The sequence below is a fragment of the Ranitomeya imitator genome, chromosome 1, assembly GCF_032444005.1.
Source record: "Ranitomeya imitator isolate aRanImi1 chromosome 1, aRanImi1.pri, whole genome shotgun sequence".
Taxonomy (NCBI): Eukaryota; Metazoa; Chordata; class Amphibia; order Anura; family Dendrobatidae; genus Ranitomeya; species Ranitomeya imitator.
This window is the reverse complement of record NC_091282.1, coordinates 496,726,987-496,747,762: the sequence shown is the minus strand read 5'-3', so window position 1 is coordinate 496,747,762 and position 20,776 is coordinate 496,726,987. Positions and strand designations below refer to the sequence as shown.

General features: G+C 41.8%; 1 protein-coding gene across 3 annotated transcripts in view; it reads left to right on the top strand.

The window, feature by feature from the left end:
* ADAMTSL1 (ADAMTS like 1) overlaps positions 1-20,776 on the top strand; it is a 550,804-nt gene that overhangs the window by 148,534 nt on the left and 381,494 nt on the right. For all 3 annotated transcript variants that reach the window (XM_069766222.1, XM_069766229.1, XM_069766237.1), the window contains exon 3: positions 4,933-4,978. In XM_069766222.1, the coding sequence (XP_069622323.1) occupies positions 4,933-4,978 (46 nt within the window). The remainder of the gene's footprint in view (positions 1-4,932; positions 4,979-20,776) is intronic.

Sequence of the window (20,776 nt, the reverse complement as noted above, 5' to 3'; positions counted from 1 at the left end):
GCAAAAATCATCATTACAGGCCGGCGTTCATAGGAGATCTGCAACGACAAGCATGGCGGTCTTCTGTAGAACCCCAGTTCTCATGCCAACCCACCTGTGCCGCACGATGAATTGACAGGAGCGCTGATGTGTGGGGTTTGTGGCTCACTTCCTGTAAGCGCTAGTTCAATGCCGCTGTCAGAGATTGACAGCAGCATTTAACATGTTAGCAGCCACAGGTGGATCGCCATTCCACCCGCGCCTGCTATCAGGTGATCAAATCACCTGTCATGTGCCAGAAAAGAGGTGTCATAGGTCGTGAAGGGGTTAAAAAGAAAATAGCTGTAATTATTTCTCTCTGCTTCACTTTAAGTAACAAACTATTAAAATGGTTTTCCAAAATTAAAAATGTACAATCTCTAATTTATATTGTAAAAGTTAAAAGGTTTTAATGCACTTTTAATTTCTAAAAGTGTACAGGCTTCTAGTTCTGACTCTGGGTGACCTGATGTTGCCTACAGTGCTGCTTTTTATTTCTTCCATTAATTGTTACAACCATGAGGCCAAATACAGAAGTTTACTATTGACATCACATACAAGGGGTGAGAAATACCATTTGATAGCCTCCTATCGTGTACCTGCCTTATAAGTTAACAAAAAATAAATAACAGAATAAAAAAAAACTCATTTAAGTTTATTTTAATGTATATCATGCTTTTAGAGCAATTGCCGATTTTTCTAGTTCCAGTCAAACCCACTTTAACCCCAGAGGCATTTTCATTTTTTGCTCCCCTTCTTCCCAGAGCCATAACTTCATAACTTGCCAGAAGCACGTGTTAAATGCCGCTGTCAGAGATTGATAGTGGCATGTAACTAGTTAACAGCCGCGGGTGGATCGTGATTCTACCCACGGCTGTTAGAGGCACATGTCAGCTGTTCAAAACAGCTGACATTTTCCCTAAAAGATGCCGGCTCAGCGCTGGAGCCCATATCAAAGGGAGGGAGTCCGCCATCGGCGTACTATTATGCCCAATGTCGGAAAGGGATTCATGATTAGCATAACTTATAATTACTTGTTTACTTAAATTACACAATATTGAATGCCTTTACTAGAAAGTATCTCTTCTGTGCTTGTCTTTCCAATAGATCCATCATTAGGTGGGAGTGAAATTCATCTCAAAGCATCACTAAGAAGATCTTTAGGCATATTAATTGTCCTAATACTGTTAATTATGGTATTTAAATGTGTACAATTTGATCTGTATTTTAGCTGTTTTTCCCTCTGCACTAAGCATTTAATCCATCATGGCCTTTGTGCCTGTTTTTTATCTAGTTTTGTGAGTTTAGCACCTATTTTTTTGTTTGCAGTGCACCTAATTCATTTTTTTATTTGTGCCTTTTTTGAAGGCTATTTAAGATGGGCTTGCCTTTTTGTTTGTTTGTTTTTCTTTTGTATTTTTTCGCTTTGTTGGCATATTGTGGCAATTCCAGATGTTTTAGCCTGATGCATCAATTGTGCCTTTTTAAAAGGTCACAGATTTGCCACAATTATACTCTAGTCCCAGCTGGTGTATTTTTCAAAAACCAAAAACAAGGAAAATGAAGCAAAATGTCATAATATACAAATTTTATTGATACAAATTAATTAAAAGTGAATAAAAACATGCTAATGTGTAGAGACAAAAATGCAAAAGTAAGCCGCTTTCAAAAAAAGGGAATACACCACAAATAAACCAAATGTTGTAGGAAAAGTCACCCTTAATGCTTCAATCAGTTTGGGCTCCAAAAAGGCTTATATAAAGGGTATAAAGAGAACTAAAAAAACTTCAACAAAAAGTATATTGAAGCCTATGTACTATACAAATCCAGTGAAAGAGCCCAAAAGGAGTGAAAGATCAACATTCACAATAAATACACAAAAAAGATGGGTATACAAAAAATGGAGATAGGAGATTTCACCAATGCCTGATATGGAAGAGGCTTCCTAAAAAAAGGTTGTACTAAAAAGTATCACATGTGAATTATATAAATGTAGTAGGTAAGTCACTTTTAAATATAGCATAAAAGTAAGAGGTATAAGGCTGTGTGCACATATAGGAAAAGAGGTGCAGAATTTTCTGCACAAAATCCGCATCCCCTGGCAGAATCCGGAACCGCGGTTTTTATGAGGATTTTGTGCGGTTTTTATGCGGAATTGATGCAGATTTTGTGCGGGTTTTCTGCAGTTTCTGCCACTGCGGATTTTTAACATGGAGGTGTGCAGAAATGCTGCAGATTCGCACAAAAGAAGTGACATGCACTTCTTTGAAATCTGCAGCAATTCCGCACTGATTTTCCTGCACCAACTGCACAGCTATTTTTTTTCCCATAGAATAACATTATGCTGTACATTGGATCTGCAGCGTTTCTGCGCGGTAAAATCCGCTGCGGATTCGCAGCAAATCTGCATCGTGTGCACATAGCCTAAAAGAAGGCACTATATGATCTCCATTAGTGCATGTGTATCATGTAGTCAATAAAAAAAAACCATATGTTGAATGTACTAGTGGTAACATTAGAAGAGTTAGTCAATAAGACATAATTCAAAACATGCAGGAAGGGTAAATTGACCTGGCATTTTGCCTTAAGGCGGCTGACAGACCCCGACGCACCGTTCGCGCTTAGCTTTTCCCCCTAAGGTTTGGTTTTTGTACCTTTTGGAAGTGCCACAAATCTAGGCTATTCTTTTTGGTGTTTTATGGTGTATTTTCGGTATGCCCGCATATTAGTGCATTTTTTGCAACTTTTTGCCCCAAAAGTGTAAAAAGAATGTTGAAAACAGAAAGAAAGCCCATTTTGAGTATGTGCCAAATTCATGGATCATGTGTGCCATTTTCATGAATTTGGTGCCAAAATTGGCAACTAATACCACATGTTAAAAAAAGAAATTGATTTTAAAAAGATGGAAATAATGAATCGGGGCCTAGGTTTCACCAATTTCTCTTTTTGTCTTATTCTGTCTGCCTCAAGTTTCCTCCAATCCTCCTCTCTCTGTAGACTTAAAGGTCACAGATGTAATCTCAACCCTTAAAGTAGACAGATTTGAAAGTGAATATTTTGTGCAGGCATACAAGAAGTGTCTGATTAGTGTGGAAAGAAGCATCATGCAACATGATGCCCACAGACCATTCTATCAAAGTCTGCCTTCCAAAACGGCTCACCTTCCTTTCTGAGCTCTGCCATGCGCCCAAACAGTGCTCCCCCACATATGGGGTATCAACTTACTCAAGACAAATTGTAAAACAACTTTTGGGGTACAAGTTTTCCTGTTACCCTCGGGAAAATAAAAATTTGGGGGTGAAAAGATCATTTTTGTTGAAAAAATATGATTTTTTATTTTCAAATATCTCCATTATAAACTTCTTTGAAACACTTGAGGGTCATCTAGATAAGCTCCTTGGGGGGGGGGGGGTGTCTAATTTCCAAAATAAGGTCACTTGTGGGGGTTTCTACCGTTTAGGTGCATCAGGGGCTCTGCAGACGCAACATGACGCCCGCAGACCATTCCATCAAAGTCTGCATTTTAAAACGTCACTACTTCCCTTCCGAGCCCCAACGTGTGCCCAAACAGTGGTTCCCCCCAACATATTGGGTACCTGCATACTCAGGACAAACTGGACAAAAACTTTTGGGGTCTAATTTCTCATGTTAACCTTGTGAAAATAAAAAAATGCAGGCAAAAAAATCATTTTTGAGGGACAAAATGATCTTTTATTTTCACGGCTCTGTGTTGTAAACTTCTGTGAAGCACTTGGGGGATCAAAGTGCTCACCACACATCTAGATAAGGGGTCTAGTTTCCAAAATGGTGTCACTTGTGGGGGGTTTCCACTGTTTAGGCACATCAGGGGCTCTCCAAACGTGACATGGTGTCCGTTCTCAATTCCAGCCAATTCTGCATTGAAAAAGTCAAACTGCGCTCCTTCCCTTCCAAGCTCTGCCATGAGCCCAAACAGTGGTTTACCCCCACTATGGGGTATCAGCGTATTCAGGAGAAATTGCACAACAAATTTAGTGGTTCATTTTCTCTTTTTACACTTGTGAAAATAATAAAAAAAATGGTTCTGATGTAAAATGTTTGTAAAACGATGTAAATGTAAATTTTTTCCTTCCACATTGATTCAGTTCCTGTGAAGCACGTAAAGAGTTAATAAACTTCTTGAATGTGGTTTTTCAGCACCTTGAGGGGTGCAGTTTTTAGAATGGTGTCACTTTTTGGTATTTTCTGTCATGTACACCCCTCAAAGTGACTTTAAATGTGAGGTGGTCCCTAAAAAAATTTCGTTGTATAAATGAGAAATCGCTGGTCAACTTTTAACCCTTATAACTTACTAAAAAAAAAATTGTTTCCAAAATTGTGCTGATGTAAAGTAGACATGTGAGAAATGTTATTTATTAAGTACCGTATTTTGTGTGACATACTGTATCTCTCTTAATGGCATAAAAATTACAATTTTGAAAATTGCTAAATTTTTATTTTTTTTGCCATATTTCCGTTTTTTTTCCATAAATAAATGTAAGTATTATCGAAGAAATTTTACCACTATTAAGAAGTACAGTATGTCATGAAAAACAGTCTCAGAATCAGCGGGATGCGTTAAAGCGTTCCAGAGTTATAACCACAAAAAAGTGACAATGGTCAGAGTTGTAAAATTGGCCTGGTCATTAACCTGCAAATTGGCTTTGTCACTAAGGGGTTAAGAAAATCTGTATAACAGAAAGGAGAGAAACTCTAATTGGCACATATATTAAAGTGTATATTTATGTTCTCCAATTTTCTTTCCACTTTGAGCACCTGGTGTGTGAGAAAGACAGTTAATTTAAGACCATGTCCTACTTTTTTGGTGGAATATGTCATTACTGCTGACATTGTATTAGGATGGACATGCTCACCCATTTTGAAAATTTCTTGCAGAAGCTGTGATGGACGGAACATACGATACAGGACATGCAGCAATGTGGTAAGCTACATTCTGTCTTTTCTATGGTATTCTTCAACAATTGTGTTTTATATTTCAATTGTTTTGTAAAATTGTACTTTATCTACAGCTGTGATATACAAATCTCATTAATTAAACTAACATGCATTAGATGACATTTTATTCATTTATCACACATATCACTTGAAGGTTGGTGCCCATCAGTGGGAGATGTAGGAAGCCAACTAGTTGTACTTCAAATAACATATTGTATAGTACGGTGATAAACCCTAATAATTTTCTATTAAGTGCATGTACAACATATCTAGTCTTGCTGTGATTTACTTTATGCCATCTAAATTATTTTAGTCCCTTAGCAAAATGCCACAATTTGCCATTTGCTTTTAGAGACCCGGCAGTCATTAAGGCTCCCCCCAAATGATGAGTTGCAATACTCATCTTGCATCCGTTTCTCACTGCTTTTCTATTATGTAGACAGGTATATGTTAGTAAATTACTTCACCGTTCGTGCCCAAGAATAGGATAAAACTGGACTAGACAGGTAGAAATTGCTCCAAATGCCTACCAATGGCAAACCCAAAATAATAATAATGGCCTCATTTTGCTGGTGACTTTACACAAATAACCTGACATTAACAAATTTACTATTAATAAATATGTTTAATGTAATGACTTCATTTCTAGATACTTTTCAAAACTGTAAAAGGAGGTGTAAATAGTCTCTAAAACACATAATAAATATACTGCGCCCCATATACTTTATTAGCTGGATCGGGTGTCTGTTTATCCATATGATTCCATATGAATACGGAAAGCGCCCAATGGATAGTATTCAGTGAGGCACGCTCCTGGTGTATGATATCCAATGAAGAGAGTTCCTGGTGCATGGTGTCCAAAGGGGAAGCTCCTAGTGTATAATATCTAGTGAGGAGAGCTCCTGGTGTATGGTATTCAATGTGTAAAGCTCCTGGTATATGGTATCTAGTGGGGAGAGCTCCTGATGTATGGTATCCAATGGGGAGAGTTCCTGGTGTATGGTATCCAATGAAGGGAGCGCCTGGTGTATGATGTCCAATGTGGAGAGCTCCTGGTGTATGGTATCCAGTGGGGAGAGCTCCTGGTGTATGGTATCCAATGGGGAGAGCTCCTGATGCATACTATCTAATGGGGATGACTTCTGGTGTTTTGTATCCAATGGGGAGAGCTCCTGGTGTATGGTATCCATTGGGGAGAGCTCCTAGTTTATGGTACCGAGTTGGGAGAACTCTTGGTGCATGGTATTCAATGGGGAGAGCTCCTGGTGTATAGTAACCAATGAGGAGCTATCCTGGTGTTTGGTATCAAGTGAGGAGAACTGCTGGTCTATGATGTCCAACAGAGAAGCTCCTAGTGTACAATATCCAATGAGGAGAGCTCCTGGTGTATGATGATCAATGGGGATAGCTCCTCTTATATGGTATCTAGTGGGGAGAGCTCCTTATGTGATGCCTGTCAGGGCCGTGGGGTACTCGGTACTGGGTCCGGTACTTAAAGGGATGTGTCATGGTAGCGGCAACCTGGTCCGTGGCACTGAGTGCCCATGTTAAGGGAAAAGTCTTTAATGGGATTTGTGGAATAAAGTTTGTTCGTGACGCCACCTGTGGAATTTGGTCAGGGATGACCGACGCTACTTGAAGGGATCCTCTGGGGTGATATTATGGCAGCTAAGATGATAGAAATTCCCACAGGTGAAGCTGGGTCCCCAGGGCTCCCGGTGTAGTGATAAGGATGGTGGGTGGTGTAGCAAGAAACAGAAGACACAGATTTGCAATCTCTTTACCTGGTTTACTGGTGAATTCAGGCAACCACAGTTCAGAGCACCAGACCACAGGTACAGGTAGAGTCCGGCCAGCTTGGAAGTGAGTTCAGAATCCCCTCTACCAGGTGGAGTTAGAAGTCTTCCTACTAGCACTGTGGTGTAGTTCCTTGCTGCCTGTTGCTTCTGTCAAGGTCCTCACTGTTTTCTCTGTCCTCCTTAAAGGTGGGACACTAACCTGAATGACGGGTGGCTCAAGCCTTTTTACAGGGTATCTATCACGACCCGGGCTCTATGCGCCACTGTGTCTCCAGGTGTTAGGGCGGACAGGTGACATGTAGTCCAGCTGTCCTGCCGGTTTCTGCTGTGAGTCTTGGAGCCCCTCACAACCTCGGTCTTCCAGCTAGCGGTGACTGCGCTCTGCAGGGAGGTAGTTCAGTCGTAGCTATCCTCCGCAGTTCTCCCTCTCCTGTTCGTCACTTCTCCAGCCCGCTCTCTACAATCCGTTCGCTTTGTCTTTCCAGGCGCTGCAGCATCCTTGTGGCTGCACTGCCCCTCAGCTTCCTTCTCCTCTGTCTCTCTGACAGGAACTCTCTCTCAGACTGGCTGACTTTCCCTCCAGACCAGAATATATATAGGGGAGCCACCCACAAGCTGGATCAGAGCTCCCCCTTCTGGCCTGGAGTGTGAGCATTTTGTATGTACCTGATAGAGAAGATCTTTCCTTACTTCCAAGTGTGACATCATTCTCCCCATGAGGAAAGCAATGCCTCTGTGACAACCTTGAGCCTAGGTTGTCAAATTTGTGTATGGTATCCAGTGGGTAGAGCTCCTGGTGTATGGTATCAAGTGTGGAGAGCTCCTAATTTATGTTACCGAGTTGGGAGAACTCTTGGTGCATGGTATTCAATGGGGAGAGCTCCTGGTGTATAGTATCTCGTGGGGATAACTCCTGGTATTTTTGTATCCAATGGGGAGAGCTCCTGGTATATGGTATCTATTGAGGAGAACTCCTGGTATATGGTATCTAGTTGGGAGAACTCCTGGTGTATGGTATCAAATGAGGAGAGCTCCTGGTGTATAGTATCAAATGGTGATAGCACCTATTACATAGTATAAAATGGGGAGAGCTCCTTGTGTATGGTATCCAATGAGGGGGGCTCCTGGTATATGGTATCCTATTGGGAAAGCTCCTGTTATATAACTTCTGATGTATGGCATCCATTCGGGAAAGCTCCTGGTGTATGGTATTCAATGGGGAGAGTTCCTAGTGTATTATATCCAATGGAGAGCTCTTGGTGTATGATATCCATTGGGGAAAGCTCCTGGTGTATGGTATCTAGTTGGGAGAACTCCTTGTGTATGGTATCCAATGGGGAGAACTCCTGGTGTATGGCATCAAATGGAGAAAACACCTAGTGTATAATATACAATGGGGAGAGCTCCTAGCATATGTTATCTAATGGGGAGAGCTCCTGGTGTATGGTATCTAATGGAGAGAACTCCTGGTATATAGTATCGAGTTGGGAGAACTCCGGGTGTATGGTATCCAATGGGGAGAGCTCCTGGTGTATGATATCAAATGGAGAAAGCACCTAGTGTATAGTATACAATGGTGAAAGCTCATATTGTATAGTATCCAATGTGGAGAGCTCCTGGTGTATTGTATCCTAAGGGGAAAGATCCTGTTGTATGATGTCCAATGGAGATAACTCCTGGTGTATGTTATCTAATGGGGAGAACTTCTGATGTATGGTATCCAATAGGGAGAGCTCCTATTGCATGATATTCAATGGGGAGAATTCCTAGTGTATGGTATCCAATGGAGAGAGCTCCTGGTGTATGATATCCAGTGGGGAAAGATCCTGGTGTAATATGTCCAATGGGGAGAGCTCCTGGTGCTCAGTATCCAATGGAGAGAGCTCCTGGTATATGGTATCCAATGGGGAGAGCTCCTATTTGATATCCAATGGAGAGAGCTCCTGGCGTATGGTACCTAAGGGGGAGAGCTTTTGATGTATGGTATCCAATGGGGAGAGCTCTTGGTCTATGTTCTCCAGTGGGGAGATTTCCTAGTGTATAATATCCAGTAGGGAAAGTTCCTTGTGTATAGTATCCTATGAGGAGAGTTCCTAGTGTGTGGTATCCAATGGGGAGAACTCCTAGTGTATGGTGTCCAAATGGGGAAGCTTCTTTTATATAGAATCCAATGAGGAGAACTCTTGCTGTATGGTATCTAATGGGGAGATATCCTGGTGTTTGGTATCAAGGGAGGAGAGCTACTGCTCTATGGTGTCCAATAGAGAAGTCCCTACTGTACAATATCCAATAAGGAGAGCTCCTGGTGTATAACCAATGGAGATAGCTCCTGTTATATGGTATCTAGTGGGGAGAGCTCCTGGTGTATGGTATCCAGTGGGGAGAGCTCCTGGTGTATGGTATCCAGTGGGGGGTGATCCTGGTGTATGGTATCTGTTGGGGAGAACTCCTGTAGTATGATATCCAATGAAAGCCAACAAAAAGAGCTCCTGGTGTATTGTACCTAATGGGAAGAGCTTCTGGTGTATGGTATCCAATGATGAGAGCTTCTAGTGTATGTTATCCAATGAGGAGATCTCCTGGTGTATGGTATCCAATTGGTAGATCTCCTGGTGTATGGTATCCAATTGGTAGAGCTCCTGGTGTATGGTATCCATTGGGAAAGCTCCTGGAGAATGGTGTCCAATGGGGAGATCATAGCAATAGGCCCTCATTCACCCATTAGAGACCAAAAGACATTCAGTTGAGCTTCTGCAAATGCAAAGCACTGAAAGTTGATCTTTCATGGGAAACTTTCTTTCTTCTCATGTCAGAGAATTTTTAACATATGACATACAAACCATTGCCAACGAGGAGATCTAATCCAGATCTTGTAAGCAAAAAAAACAAAAAACAGGCAACCTCATATTTCACAACTAAGTGGTGTCATTTTATTGCAGTGATACTGTGCAGTACAGTTTATCTTCTAAATGAATCTATGTAGCCAGGTGCTTTATAATCTAAAGGAATCATCCCATGACCAATTGCCACTCATCATTTACACCGTTGTTTCTTTAGCATTGCTTTGTATTCAGCTTTTGCGGAGTGACAGAGCTGTAGATCTCGAATGCAGGAGACTAGGTGCAAGAAGTTGTATAGTTTTCTGAAACAGATCGGCAGATCATGAAGACACATTATAAATTGAGGCGTAAATGGGCTTTTAAACAGCCATAGAGCAAAGACTGATGGAAAATGACAACAGCGCATTTGTTTACTCTTATGCCTGAATCACAACACTATTATAGTCTCATTTATCAATGTCTTCCGATTACAAAGCTGGCAAGTTTACATCCCAAAGGTTAGTGTTTTAACAAGGCAGCATACATAGGTAGTCTTCAAAGGCTGATTGTTTGGAATAAATTCCATTTGTACTATTTCTTCTCATTTGTGCATGCAAGTTAATCAAACACCACTTCTGATCGGCGGTAAAATCATTACTGCCAGTCAGACAGCTGCGGTTCCCACTCTATCAGATGATGGCATGAGCCTGTAGCTGTAATCAGAGGTATAAAGTTTACCTCCGGTCACTGGTGTCACTTGATGGAACAACTGCTCCCATCAGCCTACGCCTGCTGCCACTAATAACAGCGAGAGCAGGAGCGGCTGATGGTCGTATTCATCAGCCGGTGCCTGCGCTCTAAATAACTAATTTAAAAAAATAATAAATCAAAATAAATTATTAAGGCCACATTTTGATTGTAGGCATTTGTGATGTATATCTAATTCTCCCTCTATAATGAAGAGAGTTACATACCTCCATGGCCAACTCTCTCTATAATGAAGAGGGTTACTGTTGTGAATTCTGCTCCTGGGCTCCCTCCGGTGGTTGTTGATGGTAATGCAGTTATTCCTGAGCAGCAGTCTTGGACAGGTGTTTCTGCTAATTGCAGCTCTGACTGGGGTATTTAGCTGTGCAGGACTCATTAGTCCTTGCCAGTAGTCAATGTTCCTTTGGAAGTGTTGGTCCTCTGCCTGGCCCCTCCTGCTTGCTGCCATTTCAGCTAAGATAAGTGTTTGCTTCATTTTTTTTAGACACACTGCTGTGTGTTTATTTTCTGTGCTTATCTTGTTTCTATTTTTGTTCCTGCTAGACTGTGCCTCATGTTTTTCTCAGTCTAGTTGGACTCGCTGGAGTCGCAGATATACTCTCCACATCTTTAGTTAGGTGGTGGAGTTTTTGTATTTTTCTGCTGTGGATATTTTGTAGTGTTTTATGCTGACCGCATAGTATCCTGTACTATCCTTTCCTATCTAGGTAGTAGTGGCCTCCTTTGCTTATCCCTGTTTTCTGTCTGCGTGTGTCTTTTCCTCTCCTACTCACAGTCATTATTTGTGGGGGGCTACCTATCCTTTGGGGGTCTACTCTGAGGCAAGAGAGTTTTCCTATTTCCATCTTTAGGGATATTTAGTCCTTAGGCTGTGTTGAGGTGTCTAGGTCTTGTTAGGCACACCCCACGGCTACTTCTAGTTGCGGTGATAGGATCAGGGATTGCGGTCAGTAAAGTTACCACTGCTCCAGCGAAGGTCATTTCATGCTGCTCCAAGGCCACCTGATCATAACAGGTTACATACCCCCATGGCCAACTCTTCCCTGTTTCTTTTGCCATTAACAGCCAAAAACTGCACAAAATACGCTACATGTGATACTAGCCTATGCCATTATAAGGCCTGGAGTTCATCTCTTTACCAATAGTCAGATGTTTAAGATTCTTACAAGATTGCTCAGAAAATAGACTGAAAAGTCAGAAGTGCGTTGTGTTTAAATGCATGTGGTGTTACTGAAGTATTTGTAATTTAACATTTTCTATATCTCTGCAATGGAAGATCATTTGCTAGAAAACATTGCAACCTTTTACACATAGCTTCTTATTCCCATGTGGCTAACAAGAGTCACAGATTCTTAGTAATGGCTGTTTTTTTTCACTTCTAAATAATCTTGTAGGTTTCATAATGGGACAGGTCTGGTAGGAAAATCTATTAATAGTTATGATGATAATGCAGATACCTAGGTTCTTGTCATGGTGCACGTTTAATCAGTTGTATGTACTCATTGCAGTAATACTATACTTTGTAGTGACTCAAGGCCAAGCAATTACAGCTAAAAAGAAAAAAAAAAACATTTACACGATCTGACTGTTTCTCTATCAATATACAATCCCTGACACTTTGACACTGTATTAGGACCCTGTTGCTGCATGTCTGAGCTAAGAGAAAAAGCCTGGGAAAGTGTGTGTGCAGGGGGGTGGGGTCTAGTATATGCTGTTTAGGAACGCTGTGAAGTGAAGCTTCCTGGAGGAGAGACTGCTATGATAGATGCTGTGTGTGATGCAGCTGAGAAAAAGCAAGGAGACTGGACTCTGTAAAGACTGTTTGCTGCCAGCGTGTGTTAAGATCCCTTCATCTTTGGAACCTGTGGTTCTGCTGTGGAACAATGACAGAGCATTCTTGAGAGCTGTGTGACTGTTGAGCTCTATGGAGTCCCTTTTGTTGTGAGCTGAGAAGCAATAGAAAGCATCCTGTGCAGGTGGTTTGCTCTCAGGAGAATTTGTGAGTGACTGCTGGAGGAAAGACGGTATCCTGTAACATCAGTATTGAGGGGGACCCGGACAAGCGCCGTTGAAGTGCTGTCCCCTACCATATCCTGAGGCTACAGAACTGTAAATCCCCGGTGTGTGGGCTCGGCATCGGCCGACAGGACGAGGAGCTTTGTTTTTCTATATCTGTTTTGGTGCCGAAGATCTTGGAACTGGCTGCAGCCGATGCAAGTTATATGCCTGAGTTGAGACTTCCCTCAGGATAACGGTACCATAATAATAGATACCCGGGTATCCCCAGATGAAATGTTTTAGGGCTCCTGTTATATCTATAGATGTTGTATTGTGTGTTTTGATCTGTTTATACTCAGTGTGCCATCCCAGGGGGTCCCATAATACCACCTCAGCTGATTTACACCTGTTTTCTTAGTACCTGATTTGACCTTTTGGACAGGTAAATGTATTCTATTTCCCAGTGTAACACACTTAAAAAGGGAACCTTGGGATTAGCATATTGATTTCAGCTCCAGCTGAGTGAGTGTATTCAATAAGGGGATTTGAATATTTTTCTTTCAAATACTAACTCTCACGCCTACTGTAATATGCGTAAAGACAATATTTGGATTTCTGCCTTAGTCTCAGTTTGTGACCACTGGATCGTATTAGGACCTCTGGTCATTACACATGCACAGTAAGGGTATGTTCACACGTTCCTGATTTCCCTCCTTTTTTTTTCAGGACTGAAACCGCAGCTCTTTGCAGAAAACGCAGGTCCTTTTTTTGGTGCTTTTTTGGTGCTTTTTTGGTGCGTTTTTTGATGCGTTTTTTTTATGCGTTTTTTATGCAGTTTTCTATGCAGAGTCTGTGTGTTTTCTAGGAAGTTTTTTAGGGTTAAAATGGCTGAAAATACCCTAACCCTACCCCTAACCCTACCCCTAACCCTACCCCTAACCCTAACCCTAACCCTACCCCTAACCCTACCCCTAACCCTAACCCTATTCTAACCTTAGTGGAAAAAAAAAAATTCTTAATTTTTTTATTGTCCCTACCTATGGGGGTAACATTTTGGGTTATAGGTTATATCTCAGTGATCAAAATGCACTTTGGAACGAATCTGCCGGCCGGCAGATTCGGCGGGCGCACTGCGCATGCGCCCGCCATTTTGCAAGATGGCGGCACCCAGGGAGAAGACGGCCGGACGGACACCGGGAGGCTGGGTAAGTATAAGGGGGGGAGATTAGGGCACGGGGGGGGCATCGGAGCATGGGGGTGGGCATCGGAGCACGGGGGGGGCATCGGAGCATGGGGGGTGGGATCGGGGCAGCCACACTCCGCCCATGCACTTCCGCCCGCTTCCCCGCACTTCCTGCTGCAGCGGTTCGGCACCACAAACCGCAATAAAACCCGCAGATATATTTTTGATCTGCGGGTTTTACTGCGGGTTTGACCTCACAATGGAGGTCTATGGGTGCAGAACCGCTGCGGCTCCGAAAAAAGAAGTGACATGGTACTTCTTTTTTACCGCGGCTATTCAGCGCGGCTTATTTTCCCGATTCCCGCATCATGTGCACAGTGGTTCCTGTTTTCCATAGGGTACATTGTACTGTACCCTGCATGGAAAACAGCTGCGGAACCGCAGCGGCAAAAACGCTGCGGTTCCGCAGAAAAAAACGCACTGTGTGAACATGGCCTAATATTAATAACATAAGTTGTTTGGAGAACCTTCTTTGTCCCATGATTGGAAAAAAATAATTAAACCTAAACTGCATGGATGATGAATACAATGGACGATGACCTATCTGATGTTAAGAAGATAATGCGCCTCTACGAGTAGTTGCCTGTTTCACTATGGCATATACTGTATTTTAGTGATGAGCAAGTAAATAGTCCAGCAGCCACTTCAGTATTCTGTGGGTGCCATATGGGACACCTCTACTGATTTGTAGGCCCAGCGTGTCACCATTGTTGCATCGTTAAGCATATATGATGCTGGGCCTACTAATCAGAAGAACTGCTGGAGGAGGTAGGAGGCGTTTCTTAGGACTCCTCTTCGGTGGCCAAAAAATACTAATGTGGCTGTTGGATCAAGGTCCTGCAAATCAATTCACGCATTTCTACTATGTTTATGGCAGAGGGCATAGATATGTAGGTAATTAACAGGAATCTGTCCCCAGGATTTTGCTACTTAATTCAGAATACTAAAATGTACGGGCAGAGACTCCAATTCTAGTGATGTGTCACTTACTAGTCTACTTAGTGTAGTTTTCATAAAATTACTTTTTTAAAAGCAGGAAATTGTCCCGAGAGGACTACTTGGCTTGTTATCATGTAGTCCTCTGTATTAATAAGCTCTGTATAATCCCGCCCTAACCATTTGTTGTCAGCTCCCTGCCTATGCGCAGTGTACACAGAAATCTGTCAATCACTAGTATGGGTAGAGTTACCCAGAGCCCAGCAATCGGAGAACATTTTTGGAAACCTGGGAACAGATTTTCCTTAACAGTTCTCTATGTCAGTAAGGAAAGCTTGTGCCTCCAGAATAGAGAGTGGCAGTATTCATATGGGTACTGATTGAAATCTCAAAATGGCACCATTATTAAAAAAAAATAAAACTGTACTGAAAAACTGTTACCTATGATTAGTGGCTATTGGTCACGTATTTTAGACAGTTTTAGTACATGGCCATGAAGCCCATGTTATTATGGTCTGTAGAGTATTGTTGTGTGATTGGTCATGACTGTGGGCTATCCATAGTATAAAACAAAGTTTTAAGAAAGTTATTTAATCCACGATGAATTTCCCTAACTCTGAAGGGAAAAGTATCTTGCGTAAAACTTGCAGACTGCAGATGTCTCTGACATGCTTATAGTTCCCACCCACGTATATAAAATAAATCAGACTTTCGAGCTGTTCTTCTACTCACTGTTATATCATGGAGCCAGTGTTCCAGATGGAATAGAGTCAATGTGATCTCCGTTGGGGACCGACACTGATCACATCATAGTAGGACACAGCAGTTATAAAAATGTGAACTCATCTGTATATTCTACAGGGAAGAGACTTGGACGAGGTTTACCTAAGACTAGAACGATAATAACTATATTTCAGAATACTCCGCCGTATTCACCTCTGTGATCTGTTTCCCGAACCTCATCTATTTCATATTGTGTCTATTATGTCTGCTGCTTTGGTAATGGCCTGTTTTCCAGGATGGATGGGCTTATAATGAGGTTAGAAAAACAATCTTCCCATTACATCCATCCATCCTTATCTATATTAGTATTCTCTGTATGGCAAAATATAAACAATTCTCTTTGATCAGTGTAGACATATAGAGAAAGTCGGAGTCTGTATTCGTTTTCCATTATCTATCGGACTTGGATTGTATATAGAGCATAAATGGTAAAGACAGAAATATTTTGTTCTCATTTTATTTGTCACCAAGTAAGTATATAAAATTGGTCTTTATATAAAGCATGTCCATTGCCCAAATAGAATTTGCTAAATATAGATATCCCATACATGCAGCTTTATAGCTGGGATTTCAATGCAAAAATGTTTGCAGTTATTACACCGTACACCATAGTAAACTTCACACCTGCTATGACACAATGTACTTATTGACCAGACTGGTCATCTTGTCATGTCTCAGCATTTTATACAATGCATTGACTTACGAAGCAGAATATTACTTCAATAATGGCCATGATGTAGCCCATAGTTATTCATATTGTGTAGTTTAAAAAATGTTCCAGCTTATACTTATTTGTTATAGTGCCCCCTGATGTATATTGATTCCTTTTCAGAACATCCTTTGTTCTGTGTCTAGTTCTGGTCACACATGCTAAGTAGCTCAGTCCAATTTCGCAGATGCTCTTCTTTTCCGACATATGAGTAAATCCTGTTATTTTGCAACATAGCAAGCTATGCACATTATTATTTTATTATTATTATATATTTTTATAGCGCCATTTATTCCATGGCGCTTTACATGTGATAAAGGGGACAAATATAGACAAATACATTAAACATGAGCAAAAAACAAGGCACACAGGTACATAAGGAGGGAGGACCCTGCCCGTGAGGGCTCACAGTCTGCAGGGGATGGGTGAGGATACACTAGGAGAGGGTAGAGCTGGTTGTGTGGCAGTTCAGTAGGTTGAGGATCACTGCAGGCTATAGGCTTGTCGGAAGAGGTGAGTCGAAGAGGTGAGTCTTCAGGTTCTTTTTGAAAGTTTCTGTGGTAGACGAAAGTCTGATGTGTTGGGGTAGAGAGTTCCAGAGTATGGGGGAAGCACGGGAGAAGTCTTGGATGCGGTTGTGGGAAGCAGAGATGAGAGGGGAATGGAGAAGGAGATCTTGAGAGGATCGGAGGTTGCATGTAGGTAGGTACCGGGAGACCATGTCACAGATGTATGGAGGAGATAGGTTGTGGATGGCTTTGTGTGTCAATGTGAGGGTTTTGTCATTGTGAGGGTCAAAAGGGCCATTCATCAAGACTGACATAGTGCATACTCACACTATGCCTCTCTTGATGGAGTAGAAGAGGTGCTGAATTCATTAACGGGCACACACCAATTAATGAATTTTGGTTCCTCATCTGAGTAGCCCCTCCAAGGACTGGAGTAAAAACCATTTCTGGAGTAAAAAATGGCAAAACATTTTAGAAATTGGATGTAGAGGCATGAACACGCCACCATTCCACCATGGCTGCGCCCCAGCTCTGCCCATTTTGGCAGAGATAATCCAAAGTAGTGTGAACACGGCAAAAACCCCAACTCCACTTTGCACAAAAAGTGTGCAACTTTTCAAAGCTTTTACGCTACTTTTGTGGCATAAAAGATTTGATGGATCGGCCCCATAGAATTTTTTTTTTTTACTTCAAAATTATTATTTTACTATATTTTGTAACAAAACAGAAAAATGGGAAAATCACGTAAGTCTTTGAATTGGACAATTCAATATTATTGAAGTCGATTATATAAATATTCTACGTAAAATCTGTATATGGTGGCGCAAAGTGTCACAGCTATTATGAATTCCTGCAGCGATACCAACAAACTTCCACAAACAGTTTGTAAAAAAATATATAAAATATGCAGTGGTATACACCTGGGTATATACGGGTACGCGCTGGAAAAATAGCAAATGAAAATGTCCTGTAAAATAAAAACCAGACTATCAAGAATAATGAAATGTCCCAGTGTGTTACAATCTAACACATCAACTGTCACGGGTACACCCCCGATAGGCACAGATGGCATAAAGAAGGAGTCAATGAAAAGTACATGTACGTCTTCCTACCTCCGATGATGTTTTTTTGCGTAGATTATATAAATATGTTTGTGTGTGTATATGCATAACAAAAGAGAGAATAAAATGGTTGAGAGCCTGAATAATTTCCAATACTATACCTGTTTCAACCAAGATGCTTCCCATATAAAGGAAAGTATATGCGCATTGCAGTTTTGAGAACCATAGCAGGTAGGAGGAAATGTGGATATTAATCACGCTGCTGTAGAAATCACAATCCCAGTATATGGATAAAAAATTGGTATTTTATTCACTATTCTCTCTACGCATTTCGAAGTTCACATAACTTCTTTCTCAGTGAACTTCGAAACGCGTAAAGAGAATAGTGAATAAAATACCAGTTTTTTATCCATATACTGGGATTGTGATTTCTACAGCAGCGCGATTAATATCCACATTTCCTTCTACCTGCTATTGTGAATTTGTCACATGGTTTGACTTGTGGATCTGCGGCAGTTGTTGGCTCTGATGAGTTCTATGTGCTCTTATAATAAGGAAAACTAGGTGAGCGCAAACTAATATTTATTTTGAAACTATCATCGGATAAGACCCTATTTGCGCTTTTCTCTCCTAGAGTGGTTCTGAGTTTTGAGAACAAGCAATTTAGCCTCATAGTGACGGAGCTAATTTTGACCTTCCTGACCAGGCCAAATTTTTTAAATCTGACCTGTTGTCAGGGCTGGAGGAACACACCAAATAATTATAAGGATGGTATAAGGTGCGTTCGCAGCCCGGGGTCCACCGTGCAGAGATGGAACCTGCTGCTGAGTAATGGCGGAGGGAACGCTTGCTCACACGTGGGTTAGACCTCACCCAGTGTGAATGGAAATGAACTCTGTTGCTTCACAGAGTCGCCAAATAAATGCTGCGCCCTGTTAGCAGTCACAGGGTGCAGCTGAAAGACACTGGTGGGATCCCTATGAATCGCCCCCACTAAGCTGGTGATTGGACTCGCTCTGACCCTCGGTGGCTTTTGAGCCCGCGTCTGAGGATGCCCTGAGTCAGATGCAGAGTCCAAGCGGGAATTCCCACCCTACACTGACCAGTTGTCAGGACAGAAAAAAACTAACATTTACCGCACGGAGTGCGTACAGCGCAGCACTGGCGGATGCCACTATCCACTCTAACTAGGGTCAGGAAAGCGCACTGGTTGGGCATGGTGTTGCACTGGTGATCGCTGCTGATTTGACGCAGTAAAGTCGTGCTTCTGTGCAGGATAGCGCTGTCAGGAGCTATGTAGCTCCATCATTCACGAACATTCAACATCACTAGGAATGGGTATGATTAAGGAGCATACACCAGAACAGGCATACATCCACACACACACACGATAACAGGTTTATACTAGCACATGGCCATGCGAACCTTTTATAGCGGAAGCTCTCCGGGACCTTCCTAGTGGTCCAATAGGAGCTGCTACAGGACCTGAGCATGTGACCCCCGACCTCCAATGGGAGGTCATCCCTTGGGCATGCTCAGAAGAAAAAAAGCAGGACTTAGTCCCAGGAGCGCCCGCTCGCTGCTGATCAGTACTGGTTACGATGGCTGAGGCTGGAAGGACAGCAGTAACCAGCCACATAGTATCAGTTAGAGCTAGACGCTGGGACCGACGTCTCTGCTGAGCAGGCTCCATTGCGGCTGGAGGAGAATAGGAGACCGCAGCGGAGATGGTTCGAGATTCTCCCTCTGCCGCTGCGGAACTCGACACCTGACACCAATGTCATTTTATGTGGCAATAACTCTGGAAAGCTTCAATGGATCCCACTGATTCTGAGATAAAGTTTTTGTGACATATTGTACTTCATGATAGTGGTAAAATTTGGTCGATATGATTTGCACATATTTATGTAAATATCAAAAATTGGACAAAAAAATGTGAAAATTTCTCAAGTTTTAAACTTTAAATTGTTATGCCCATAAATCACAGAGATATGTCACACAAAATAATTAATAGATAACATTTCCCACATGTCTTCTTTACATCTGCATAACTTTTTAAACATAATTGTTTTTGTTAGTTGAAGTTATAAGTTCTAATTTTTCCATCAAATTTTCAAAACCATTTTTTTCTAGACCACATCACATTTAAAGTGACTTTGGGGTGCTATATGACTGAAAATAACCAAATGTGACACCATTCTAAAAAAGGAATCCCTCAAAGTCTTCAAAATCACAGTCAATATGTTTATTAACCCTTCAGGTGCTTCACAGGAACTATTGGAATGTCTAAGTAAAAAAATGAACATTTTCCTTTCTTTTTCACAAAAATTACACTTTAGCCCCAATTTTTAACTTTCACAAAGTTAACAGGAGAAAATGAACCACAAAATTTGTTGTGCAATTTTTCCTGAGTACGCTGATACCCTATATGTGGGGGAAAACTCCTATTTGGGCACACGATAGGGCTCGGAATGGAAGAAGGAATATTTGAACTTTGGAATACAAATTGGTTGAAATAGCTTACAGGTGACATGTCACATTTGCAGGGCCCTCAAGGCACCCAAACAGCAGAAACCCCCTACATTGGACCCCATTTTGGAAACTACACCCCTCAAGAATGTTATCCAGGGGTATATTGAGCATTTTGAATCGAAAGGTACTACACAGAATTTGATAACATTTGGTTGTCATATTGAATATATAGGGTCTATTACAGTGATCAAAAAGCAACCAATAAGAAAAATCCGTGCTGGCCAGCAGATCCCACCATGCACACTGCACATGTGCCCGCAATTTATTCTTTCATGAAAAGAATGCGGAGGGCAGGGGGCAGAGCAGAAGGAACTGGGGGATTGCAGAGGTACCGGGGGGAGGGGGGAGGGGGAGGCTTGGGAATATAATTTCTCTCTCCTCTAACATGTACATCATGTCAGAAGAAAGAGAAATTATTTTAATAACGGGCAGACTTTTTGTTTACGTGATTGAGGACCATAGTATCCATCCTGTAACGTATTCTCCAGGGTCTTAGCTATCCTTGGTAGCCAAGACGCAGGAGACTTTCGAACTCTTGGGGGGCGCTTTAGGCTTATTCCCAATCACTGTTTTAAAATGGCATTGAAGGAATAAGCAGCCCCCTTTTTATTGCGTATTGGCGGTCAT